Raw genomic sequence first — 12,711 nt, 5'->3', positions numbered from 1 at the left:
AAGGTGTAGGAAGTTGGCTCTGTATGTGCTATTTCAAAGTAAGGAATAGCATGCACAGAGTCCAAGGGTTCCCCTTAGAGGTAAAATAGTGGTAAAAAGAGATAATACTAATGCTCTATTTTGTGGTAGTGTGGTCGAGCAGTAGGCTTATCCAAGGAGTAGTGTTAAGCATTTGTTGTACATACACATAGACAATAAATGAGGTACACACACTCAGAGACAAATCCAGCCAATAGGTTTTTATATAGAAAAATATCTTTTCTTAGTTTATTTTAAGAACCACAGGTTCAAATCCTACATGTAATATCTCATTCGAAAGGTATTGCAGGTAAGTACTTTAGGAACTTCAAATCATCAAAATTGCATGTATACTTTTCAAGTTATTGACAAATAGCTGTTTTAAAAGTGGACACAGTGCAATTTTCACAGTTCCTGGGGGAGGTAAGTTTTTGTTAGTTTTACCAGGTAAGTAGGACACTTACAGGGTTCAGTTCTTGGTCCAAGGTAGCCCACCGTTGGGGGTTCAGAGCAACCCCAAAGTCACCACACCAGCAGCTCAGGGCCGGTCAGGTGCAGAGTTCAAAGTGGTGCCCAAAACACATAGGCTAGAATGGAGAGAAGGGGGTGCCCCGGTTCCGGTCTGCTTGCAGGTAAGTACCCGCGTCTTCGGAGGGCAGACCAGGGGGGTTTTGTAGGGCACCGGGGGGGACACAAGCCCACACAGAAATTTCACCCTCAGCAGCGCGGGGGCGGCCGGGTGCAGTGTAGAAACAAGCGTCGGGTTTGTAATGGAAGTCAATGGGAGATCTCGGGATCTCTTCAGCGCTGCAGGCAGGCAAGGGGGGGATTCCTCGGGGAAACCTCCACTTGGGCAAGGGCGAGGGACTCCTGGGGGGTCACTTCTCCAGTGAAAGTCCGGTCCTTCAGGTCCTGGGGGCTGCGGGTGCAGGGTCTCTCCCAGGCGTCGGGACTTTAGGTTCAAAGAGTCGCGGTCAGGGGAAGCCTCGGGATTCCCTCTGCAGGCGGCGCTGTGGGGGCTCAGGGGGGACAGGTTTTGGTACTCACAGTATCAGAGTAGTCCTGGGGTCCCTCCTGAGGTGTTGGATCTCCACCAGCCGAGTCGGGGTCGCCGGGTGCAGTGTTGCAAGTCTCACGCTTCTTGCGGGGAGCTTGCAGGGTTCTTTGGAGCTGCTGGAAACAAAGTTGCAGCTTTTCTTGGAGCAGGTCCGCTGTCCTCGGGAGTTTCTTGTCTTTTCGAAGCAGGGGCAGTCCTCAGAGGATGTCGAGGTCGCTGGTCCCTTTGGAAGGCGTCGCTGGAGCAGGATCTTTGGAAGGCAGGAGACAGGCCGGTGAGTTTCTGGAGCCAAGGCAGTTGTCGTCTTCTGGTCTTCCGCTGCAGGGGTTTTCAGCTAGGCAGTCCTTCTTCTTGTAGTTGCAGGAATCTAATTTTCTAGGGTTCAGGGTAGCCCTTAAATACTAAATTTAAGGGCGGGTTTAGGTCTGGGGGGTTAGTAGCCAATGGCTACTAGCCCTGAGGGTGGGTACACCCTCTTTGTGCCTCCTCCCAAGGGGAGGGGGTCACAATCCTAACCCTATTGGGGGAATCCTCCATCTGCAAGATGGAGGATTTCTAAAAGTTAGAGTCACCTCAGCTCAGGACACCTTAGGGGCTGTCCTGACTGGCCAGTGACTCCTCCTTGTTTTTCTCATTATTTTCTCCGGCCTTGCCGCCAAAAGTGGGGCCTGGCCGGAGGGGGCGGGCAACTCCACTAGCTGGAGTGTCCTGCTGGGTTGGCACAAAGGAGGTGAGCCTTTGAGGCTCACCGCCAGGTGTGACAATTCCTGCCTGGGGGAGGTGTTAGCATCTCCACCCAGTGCAGGCTTTGTTACTGGCCTCAGAGTGACAAAGGCACTCTCCCCATGGGGCCAGCAACATGTCTCGGTTTGTGGCAGGCTGCTAAAACTAGTCAGCCTACACAGATAGTCGGTTAAGTTTCAGGGGGCACCTCTAAGGTGCTCTCTGTGGTGTATTTTACAATAAAATGTACACTGGCATCAGTGTGCATTTATTGTGCTGAGAAGTTTGATACCAAACTTCCCAGTTTTCAGTGTAGCCATTATGGTGCTGTGGAGTTCGTGTTTGACAGACTCCCAGACCATATACTCTTATGGCTACCCTGCACTTACAATGTCTAAGGTTTTGTTTAGACACTGTAGGGGTACCATGCTCATGCACTGGTACCCTCACCTATGGTATAGTGCACCCTGCCTTAGGGCTGTAAGGCCTGCTAGAGGGGTGGCTTACCTATACTGCATAGGCAGTGAGAGGCTGGCATGGCACCCTGAGGGGAGTGCCATGTCGACTTACTCGTTTTGTCCTCACTAGCACACACAAGCTGGCAAGCAGTGTGTCTGTGCTGAGTGAGAGGTCTCCAGGGTGGCATAAGACATGCTGCAGCCCTTAGAGACCTTCCTTGGCATCAGGGCCCTTGGTACTAGAAGTACCAGTTACAAGGGACTTATCTGGATGCCAGGGTCTGCCAATTGTGGATACAAAAGTACAGGTTAGGGAAAGAACACTGGTGCTGGGGCCTGGTTAGCAGGCCTCAGCACACTTTCAATTGTAAACATAGCATCAGCAAAGGCAAAAAGTCAGGGGGCAACCATGCCAAGGAGGCATTTCCTTACACAACCCCCCCCCAAACGAAAGAGGATGAGACTAACCTTTCCCAAGAGAGTCTTCATTTTCTAAGTGGAAGAACCTGGAAAGGCCATCTGCATTGGCATGGGCAGTCCCAGGTCTGTGTTCCACTATAAAGTCCATTCCCTGTAGGGAGATGGACCACCTCAACAGTTTAGGATTTTCACCTTTCATTTGCATCAGCCATTTGAGAGGTCTGTGGTCAGTTTGAACTAGGAAGTGAGTCCCAAAGAGGTATGGTCTCAGCTTCTTCAGGGACCAAACCACAGCAAAGGCCTCCCTCTCAATGGCACTCCAACGCTGCTCCCTGGGGAGTAACCTCCTGCTAATGAAAGCAACAGGCTGGTCAAGGCCATCATCATTTGTTTGGGACAAAACTGCCCCTATCCCATGTTCAGAGGCATCAGTCTGCACAATGAACTGCTTAGAATAATCTGGAGCTTTTAGAACTGGTGCTGAGCACATTGCCTGTTTCAGGGTGTCAAAGGCCTGTTGGCATTCCACAGTCCAGTTCACTTTCTTGGGCATTTTCTTGGAGGTGAGTTCAGTGAGGGCTGTCACAATGGATCCATATCCCTTCACAAACCTCCTGTAATACCCAGTCAAGCCAAGGAATGCCCTGACTTGAGTCTGGGTTTTTGGAGCTACCCAGTCCAGAATAGTCTGGATCTTGGGTTGGAGTGGCTGAACTTGGCCTCCACCTACAAGGTGGCCCAAGTAAACCACAGTTCCCTGCCCTATCTGGCATTTGGATGCCTTGATAGAGAGGCCTGCAGATTGCAGAGCCTTCAAAACCTTCCTCAGGTGGACCAGGTGATCCTGCCAGGTGGAGCTAAAGACAGCAATATCATCAAGATAAGCTGTGCTAAAGGACTCCAAGCCAGCAAGGACTTGATTCACCAACCTTTGGAAGGTGGCAGGGGCATTCTTTAAACCAAAGGGCATAACAGTAAACTGATAATGCCCATCAGGTGTGGAGAATGCTGTCTTTTCTTTTGCTCCAGGTGCCATTTTTATTTGCCAGTACCCTGCTGTCAAGTCAAAGGTACTTAGAAATTTGGCAGCACCTAATTTATCAATGAGCTCATCAGCTCTTGGAATTGGATGGGCATCTGTCTTGGTGACAGAATTGAGCCCTCTGTAGTCCACACAAAACCTCATCTCTTTCTTTCCATCTTTGGTGTGAGGTTTGGGGACTAAGACCACTGGGCTAGCCCAGGGGCTGTCAGAGCGCTCAATTACTCCCAATTCCAGCATCTTGTGGACTTCCACCTTGATGCTTTCTTTAACATGGTCAGATTGTCTAAAGATTTTGTTCTTGACAGGCATGCTGTCTCCTGTGTCCACATCATGGGTACACAGGTGTGTCTGACCAGGGGTTAAGGAGAAGAGTTCAGGAAACTGTTGTAGGACTCTCCTACAATCAGCTTGCTGTTGGCCAGAGAGGGTGTCTGAGTAGATCACTCCATCTACTGTCCCATCTTTTGGGTCTGATGACAGAAGATCAGGGAGAGGTTCACTCTCTGCCTCCTGATCCTCATCTGTTACCATCAACAGATTGACATCAGCCCTGTCGTGGAAGAGCTTAAGGCGGTTTACATGGATCACCCTCTTGGGGCTCCTGCTTGTGCCCAGGTCCACCAAGTAGGTGACCTGACTCTTCCTCTCTAGTACTGGGTAAGGGCCACTCCATTTGTCCTGGAGTGCCCTGGGAGCCACAGGCTCCAGAACCCAGACTTTCTGCCCTGGTTGGAACTCAACCAGTGCAGCCTTTTGGTCATACCAAAACTTCTGGAGCTGTTGGCTGGCCTCAAGGTTTTTGGTTGCCTTTTCCATGTACTCTGCCATTCTAGAGCGAAGGCCAAGTACATAGTCCACTATGTCTTGTTTTGGCTCATGGAGAGGTCTCTCCCAGCCTTCTTTAACAAGGGCAAGTGGTCCCCTTACAGGATGACCAAACAGAAGTTCAAAGGGTGAGAATCCTACTCCCTTCTGTGGTACCTCTCTGTAAGCGAAAAGCAGACATGGCAAGAGGACATCCCATCTCCTTTTGAGCTTTTCTGGGAGCCCCATGATCATGCCTTTTAATGTCTTGTTGAATCTCTCAACCAAGCCATTAGTTTGTGGATGGTATGGTGTAGTGAATTTATAAGTCACTCCACACTCATTCCACATGTGCTTTAGGTATGCTGACATGAAGTTGGTACCTCTGTCAGACACCACCTCCTTAGGGAAACCCACTCTGGTAAAGATACCAATGAGGGCCTTGGCTACTGCAGGGGCAGTAGTCGACCTAAGGGGAATAGCTTCAGGATACCTGGTAGCATGATCCACTACTACCAGGATATACATATTTCCTGAGGCTGTGGGAGGTTCCAGTGGACCAACTATGTCCACACCCACTCTTTCAAAGGGAACCCCCACCACTGGAAGTGGAATGAGGGGGGCCTTTGGATGCCCACCTGTCTTACCACTGGCTTGACAGGTGGGGCAGGAGAGGCAAAACTCCTTAACCATGTTGGACATATTGGGCCAGTAGAAGTGGTTGACTAACCTCTCCCACGTCTTGGTTTGTCCCAAATGTCCAGCAAGGGGAATGTCATGGGCCAATGTTAGGATGAACTTCCTGAACAGCTGAGGCACTACCACTCTCCTAGTGGCACCAGGTTTGGGGTCTCTGGCCTCAGTGTACAGGAGTCCATCTTCCCAATAGACCCTATGCGTTCCATTTTTCTTGCCTTTGGACTCTTCAGCAGCTTGCTGCCTAAGGCCTTCAAGAGAGGGACAGGTTTCTTGTCCCTTACACAGCTCCTCCCTTGAGGGTCCCCCTGGGCCTAAGAGCTCAACCTGATAAGGTTCAAGCTCCAAAGGCTCAGTTCCCTCAGAGGGCAGAACTTCTTCCTGAGAAGAGAGGTTCCCTTTCTTTCGCTGTGTTGCAGTTGGTTTCCCAACTGACTTTCCTGTTCTCTTGGTAGGCTGGGCCATTCTTCCAGACTCCAGCTCTACTTGTTCACCCTGTGCCTTGCACTGTGCTCTTGTTTTCACACACACCAGTTCAGGGATACCCAGCATTGCTGCATGGGTTTTTAGCTCTACCTCAGCCCATGCTGAGGACTCCAGGTCATTTCCAAGCAGACAGTCCACTGGGATATTTGAGGAGACCACCACCTGTTTCAGGCCATTGACCCCTCCCCATTCTAAAGTAACCATTGCCATGGGATGTACTTTTCTCTGATTGTCAGCGTTGGTGACTGTGTAAGTTTTTCCAGTCAGGTATTGGCCAGGGGAAACCAGCTTCTCTGTCACCATGGTGACACTGGCACCTGTATCCCTCAGGCCCTCTATTCTAGTCCCATTAATTAAGAGTTGCTGTCTGTATTTTTGCATGTTAGGCGGCCAGACAGCTAGTGTGGCTAAATCCACCCCACCCTCAGAAACTAGAGTAGCTTCAGTGTGGACCCTGATTTGCTCTGGGCACACTGTTGATCCCACTTGGAGACTAGCCATACCAGTGTTACCTGGATGGGAGTTTGGAGTGGAACCTTTCTTGGGACAGGCCTTGTCTCCAGTTTGGTGTCCATGCTGTTTACAGCTATGACACCAGGCCTTTTTGGGATCAAAGTTTTTACCCTTGTACCCATTGTTTTGTGAAGAGGCTCTGGGCCCACCCTCCTGTGCAGGTTTTTGGGGGCCTGTAGAAGACTCTTTACTATTTTTAGTTTTGGTTGTCTCATCACCCTTCCCCTGGGGAGTCTTTGTGACCCCTTTCTTTTGGTCACCCCCCGTTGAAGTCTTGGACACCCTTGTCTTGACCCAATGGTCCGCCTTCTTTCCCAATTCTTGGGGAGAAATTGGTCCTAGGTCTACCAGATGCTGATGCAGTTTATCATTGAAACAATTACTTAACAGGTGTTCTTTCACAAATAAATTGTACAGCCCATCATAATTACTTACACCACTGCCTTGAATCCAACCATCTAGTGTTTTCACTGAGTAGTCTACAAAGTCAACCCAGGTCTGGCTCGAGGATTTTTGAGCCCCCCTGAATCTAATCCTATACTCCTCAGTGGAGAATCCAAAGCCCTCAATCAGGGTACCCTTCATGAGGTCATAAGATTCTGCATCTTGTCCAGAGAGTGTGAGGAGTCTATCCCTACACTTTCCTGTGAACATTTCCCAAAGGAGAGCACCCCAGTGAGATCGGTTCACTTTTCTGGTTACACAAGCCCTCTCAAAAGCTGTGAACCATTTGGTGATGTCATCACCATCTTCATATTTAGTTACAATCCCTTTAGGGATTTTCAACATGTCAGGAGAATCTCTGACCCTATTTATGTTGCTGCCACCATTGATGGGTCCTAGGCCCATCTCTTGTCTTTCCCTCTCTATGGCTAGGATCTGTCTTTCCAAAGCCAATCTTTTGGCCATCCTGGCTAACTGGATGTCCTCTTCACTGGGGCTATCCTCAGTGATTTCAGAGGTGTTGGTCTCTCCTGTGAGGGAACCAGCATCTCTGACTATTATTTTAGGAGTCAGGGTTTGAGGGACCCTGTTCTCCCTAGATAGGACTGGTAGGGGGGAATTGTCCTCCAAGTCACTATCCTCTTCCTCTGAGTTGCCACCCTCAGAGGGGTTGGCCTTTTCAAACTCTGCCAAAAGCTCCTGGAGCTGTATTTTGGTAGGTTTGGGGCCCATTGTTATTTTCTTTATTTTACAGAGTGACCTTAGCTCCCTCATCTTAAGATGGAGGTAAGGTGTGGTGTCGAGTTCCACCACAGTCACATCTGTGCTAGACATTTTGCTTCTAAAAGTTGGAATACTTTTTAAGAATCTACAACTAGTTCTAGGTTCTAATTCAAACTTTTATAAACTTTTAAACTCTAAAAGAAATGCTAAACAGGATCTAACACAAGGCCCTAGCAGGTCTTTTAAGAATTTAGAAACTTTTCAAATTGCAAAAATCAATTTCTAATGACAATTTTGGAATTTGTCGTGTGATCAGGTATTGGCTGAGTAGTCCAGCAAATGCAAAGTCTTGTACCCCACCGCTGATCCACCAATGTAGGAAGTTGGCTCTGTATGTGCTATTTCAAAGTAAGGAATAGCATGCACAGAGTCCAAGGGTTCCCCTTAGAGGTAAAATAGTGGTAAAAAGAGATAATACTAATGCTCTATTTTGTGGTAGTGTGGTCGAGCAGTAGGCTTATCCAAGGAGTAGTGTTAAGCATTTGTTGTACATACACATAGACAATAAATGAGGTACACACACTCAGAGACAAATCCAGCCAATAGGTTTTTATATAGAAAAATATCTTTTCTTAGTTTATTTTAAGAACCACAGGTTCAAATCCTACATGTAATATCTCATTCGAAAGGTATTGCAGGTAAGTACTTTAGGAACTTCAAATCATCAAAATTGCATGTATACTTTTCAAGTTATTGACAAATAGCTGTTTTAAAAGTGGACACAGTGCAATTTTCACAGTTCCTGGGGGAGGTAAGTTTTTGTTAGTTTTACCAGGTAAGTAGGACACTTACAGGGTTCAGTTCTTGGTCCAAGGTAGCCCACCGTTGGGGGTTCAGAGCAACCCCAAAGTCACCACACCAGCAGCTCAGGGCCGGTCAGGTGCAGAGTTCAAAGTGGTGCCCAAAACACATAGGCTAGAATGGAGAGAAGGGGGTGCCCCGGTTCCGGTCTGCTTGCAGGTAAGTACCCGCGTCTTCGGAGGGCAGACCAGGGGGGTTTTGTAGGGCACCGGGGGGGACACAAGCCCACACAGAAATTTCACCCTCAGCAGCGCGGGGGCGGCCGGGTGCAGTGTAGAAACAAGCGTCGGGTTTGTAATGGAAGTCAATGGGAGATCTCGGGATCTCTTCAGCGCTGCAGGCAGGCAAGGGGGGGATTCCTCGGGGAAACCTCCACTTGGGCAAGGGCGAGGGACTCCTGGGGGTCACTTCTCCAGTGAAAGTCCGGTCCTTCAGGTCCTGGGGGCTGCGGGTGCAGGGTCTCTCCCAGGCGTCGGGACTTTAGGTTCAAAGAGTCGCGGTCAGGGGAAGCCTCGGGATTCCCTCTACAGGCGGCGCTGTGGGGGCTCAGGGGGGACAGGTTTTGGTACTCACAGTATCAGAGTAGTCCTGGGGTCCCTCCTGAGGTGTTGGATCTCCACCAGCCGAGTCGGGGTCGCCGGGTGCAGTGTTGCAAGTCTCACGCTTCTTGCGGGGAGCTTGCAGGGTTCTTTGGAGCTGCTGGAAACAAAGTTGCAGCTTTTCTTGGAGCAGGTCCGCTGTCCTCGGGAGTTTCTTGTCTTTTCGAAGCAGGGGCAGTCCTCAGAGGATGTCGAGGTCGCTGGTCCCTTTGGAAGGCGTCGCTGGAGCAGGATCTTTGGAAGGCAGGAGACAGGCCGGTGAGTTTCTGGAGCCAAGGCAGTTGTCGTCTTCTGGTCTTCCGCTGCAGGGGTTTTCAGCTAGGCAGTCCTTCTTCTTGTAGTTGCAGGAATCTAATTTTCTAGGGTTCAGGGTAGCCCTTAAATACTAAATTTAAGGGCGGGTTTAGGTCTGGGGGGTTAGTAGCCAATGGCTACTAGCCCTGAGGGTGGGTACACCCTCTTTGTGCCTCCTCCCAAGGGGAGGGGGTCACAATCCTAACCCTATTGGGGGAATCCTCCATCTGCAAGATGGAGGATTTCTAAAAGTTAGAGTCACCTCAGCTCAGGACACCTTAGGGGCTGTCCTGACTGGCCAGTGACTCCTCCTTGTTTTTCTCATTATTTTCTCCGGCCTTGCCGCCAAAAGTGGGGCCTGGCCGGAGGGGGCGGGCAACTCCACTAGCTGGAGTGTCCTGCTGGGTTGGCACAAAGGAGGTGAGCCTTTGAGGCTCACCGCCAGGTGTGACAATTCCTGCCTGGGGGAGGTGTTAGCATCTCCACCCAGTGCAGGCTTTGTTACTGGCCTCAGAGTGACAAAGGCACTCTCCCCATGGGGCCAGCAACATGTCTCGGTTTGTGGCAGGCTGCTAAAACTAGTCAGCCTACACAGATAGTCGGTTAAGTTTCAGGGGGCACCTCTAAGGTGCCCTCTGGGGTGTATTTTACAATAAAATGTACACTGGCATCAGTGTGCATTTATTGTGCTGAGAAGTTTGATACCAAACTTCCCAGTTTTCAGTGTAGCCATTATGGTGCTGTGGAGTTCGTGTTTGACAGACTCCCAGACCATATACTCTTATGGCTACCCTGCACTTACAATGTCTAAGGTTTTGTTTAGACACTGTAGGGGTACCATGCTCATGCACTGGTACCCTCACCTATGGTATAGTGCACCCTGCCTTAGGGCTGTAAGGCCTGCTAGAGGGGTGGCTTACCTATACTGCATAGGCAGTGAGAGGCTGGCATGGCACCCTGAGGGGAGTGCCATGTCGACTTACTCGTTTTGTCCTCACTAGCACACACAAGCTGGCAAGCAGTGTGTCTGTGCTGAGTGAGAGGTCTCCAGGGTGGCATAAGACATGCTGCAGCCCTTAGAGACCTTCCTTGGCATCAGGGCCCTTGGTACTAGAAGTACCAGTTACAAGGGACTTATCTGGATGCCAGGGTCTGCCAATTGTGGATACAAAAGTACAGGTTAGGGAAAGAACACTGGTGCTGGGGCCTGGTTAGCAGGCCTCAGCACACTTTCAATTGTAAACATAGCATCAGCAAAGGCAAAAAGTCAGGGGGCAACCATGCCAAGGAGGCATTTCCTTACAAAAGGTTTGCCTATTTTCAGGTGATACACTGTTTGGCAACGATTAGTAACTTGTGTTCACTACAGTCAACTTCAAATCATGTTTAGAGTCACAGAACACCAAAGGATTTGCAGAAAATGGAAAGAGGGGAAGTAAAACGAGTGCCCAGCAGGAGAGAAACTGAACTTACCGAAATGAATGACATCAAATTGAAGGAGCCTGGCTACTACCCAAAATTTCAAATTCAACAGGGAGAAGAGTAGGACTAATACAAAGCATAGTACCACTGTATACATCACTGGCAAGACCTAGACTGGAGTACCATGCCCAGTTTGGAAGCCAGCAGAAGTGGAGACAAGTATAATAATTGTAAACAATTTTAATACTGTAATGGGGCAACCATACTGTAGGTGTGTGGAGTGCGTTTGTGCGCAAGATAGAAGTAGAATGGATAAGCCTATCTGGAGTTTGTTAAATTCTGGTACTTTGACTTGATGTTACTAATCTCTCCTCAGGCACAGTAAGGCATGTGTTCCTGGGCAGCTGTCCTCAATAAAGTTGATGATAACCTGAAAACGTGCAAGTCTATGGGCTGAAATTTTTGCTGGTCATCAGAGCAAACTCACGTTGCATATTTCACTGGGGTGCAGAGAAAGTGTTTTTTTCACGGTGAAAAATGTTTGCCCTGAGGAGGTGAGAGCTGAATTGGATGAGGGGATGAAAGGTGCTTTGGCAGAGGAGTGTTGTAATAGAAATGTAAAAATATATGTACTTTTGCACATTTGGGCCACATGTACTTCTGTGTAAATGTCATCATGCAGAAAATCTACAGAGTAGCAAGCATAAAGAGTTGGCCCCAAGCCTGAAAATCGTAATTTTACTGTAGATTGCCTTTCAAGCTTATGTAACATTTTGTGTATAACCAAAAAATACATAAATGTGCACAAATCATAGACATAAGTCTGATGGGTAAAACTATGCATTCCGTTTATAAACTGGGAACAATAATTACAGAATAAAAAATTCCAAATTATTATTCTGTCAACCACACCCCCTCAGACCACTGTGTAAGAGTAAAAAAAAAAAAAAAAAGCAAAAAAAAAACAAACCTCAGTGAGAAAGGATTAAGAAAAGCAGTAATACAGATTATCATACCTTTCAGCGAATCTACAAGTCATCAGCAGTTTTTTTAAGTGAATCAGCTTTTCTTGTTGCTCCTAAAGTAGGAAATTAATAAACAAAAATAAAATGAAAACATTTTAAAATGTACAAAATAGGAAAATTTCAAATATTCCTTTTAATAAATAAAGTTTGCTGTACAACAGTAGCATGTTCAGAACCTGTCTTCAAAAACACCAGGGAGATAATTAGTGCACACAAAAAGGCACCCCCACATCAGCAAGCACTTAAGGGCATACATGCTTTTTCAATAGGATACAATTCCTGGGTATACATGTTCACTGAAGCCTGCCCTTAATATCTACTCCTTATCTTCTTATAGGTTTTTTTTTTTTAAAATATTTTTTTATTAACATTAACATCTTCTTATAGGTTATATGCGATTTCGTGGGATATCATTACTGAGAAACCATTTCATCTTAACTGTTTAAAGGGAATTTTCAGAATGAATGGTGTTTACCTTTTCAGAGAAACAAATTTCTAGAATGTTTTTTTGGCTGAAACTGGCTTTTGAATGCTTATTTTTTAAGTGTAAATACAATGTTAGAGGTCTTACTTTCCGAAACTTTTGTCAGATATATTTATTTCAGTGCTATAATCAGGGGGGCATTATTTCATATTTATGACTTTTACATTGTCAAACAATTACTACTTTACTTAGCTGACCCATCACAACTTGTAAACACTATCCATCGCTGACCCTCACAACCCCTAAACACCATCAATCCCTGTCCCCTACAACCCCCCCACCATGCCTAAATTACTCATTCCTCGAACCTAAAAGCACTTTACAGTCCAAACATCCACCATTCCTCAACCATAAAAATCACTCACTACCCCTAAATCCACCCATCTCTGTACCCTAAAAGACCTTTTCTAAGCCTTACCCCACATCCCGGACCCCTTAAAAAACCTCAGCACACCCAAACTCCTCCCATCCCTGCACCCTAAAAAATACCCTCACCACCTTTCAACACTAGCCATCCATGCCCCATAAGAACTCATCACCCTAAGTTACTCTTCCCTGAACTCTAAACACTCCTTTCTACATATAAACGCCAACCATCCCTGAATCTTTAAAACCACTCCGCACCCTTAAACTCCACCC

General features: G+C 47.7%; 1 protein-coding gene across 3 annotated transcripts in view; it reads right to left on the bottom strand.

The window, feature by feature from the left end:
- RUBCNL (rubicon like autophagy enhancer) overlaps window positions 1-12,711 on the bottom strand; it is a 136,011-nt gene that overhangs the window by 26,108 nt on the left and 97,192 nt on the right. For all 3 annotated transcript variants that reach the window (XM_069205391.1, XM_069205390.1, XM_069205392.1), the window contains one exon: window positions 11,580-11,641. In XM_069205391.1, the coding sequence (XP_069061492.1) occupies window positions 11,580-11,641 (62 nt within the window). The remainder of the gene's footprint in view (window positions 1-11,579; window positions 11,642-12,711) is intronic.

This window comes from Pleurodeles waltl, chromosome 8 (assembly GCF_031143425.1).
Source record: "Pleurodeles waltl isolate 20211129_DDA chromosome 8, aPleWal1.hap1.20221129, whole genome shotgun sequence".
Classification (NCBI taxonomy): domain Eukaryota; kingdom Metazoa; phylum Chordata; class Amphibia; order Caudata; family Salamandridae; genus Pleurodeles; species Pleurodeles waltl.
Note: the sequence above shows the minus strand (reverse complement) of the source record. Positions and strands in the feature narration are given on the sequence as shown.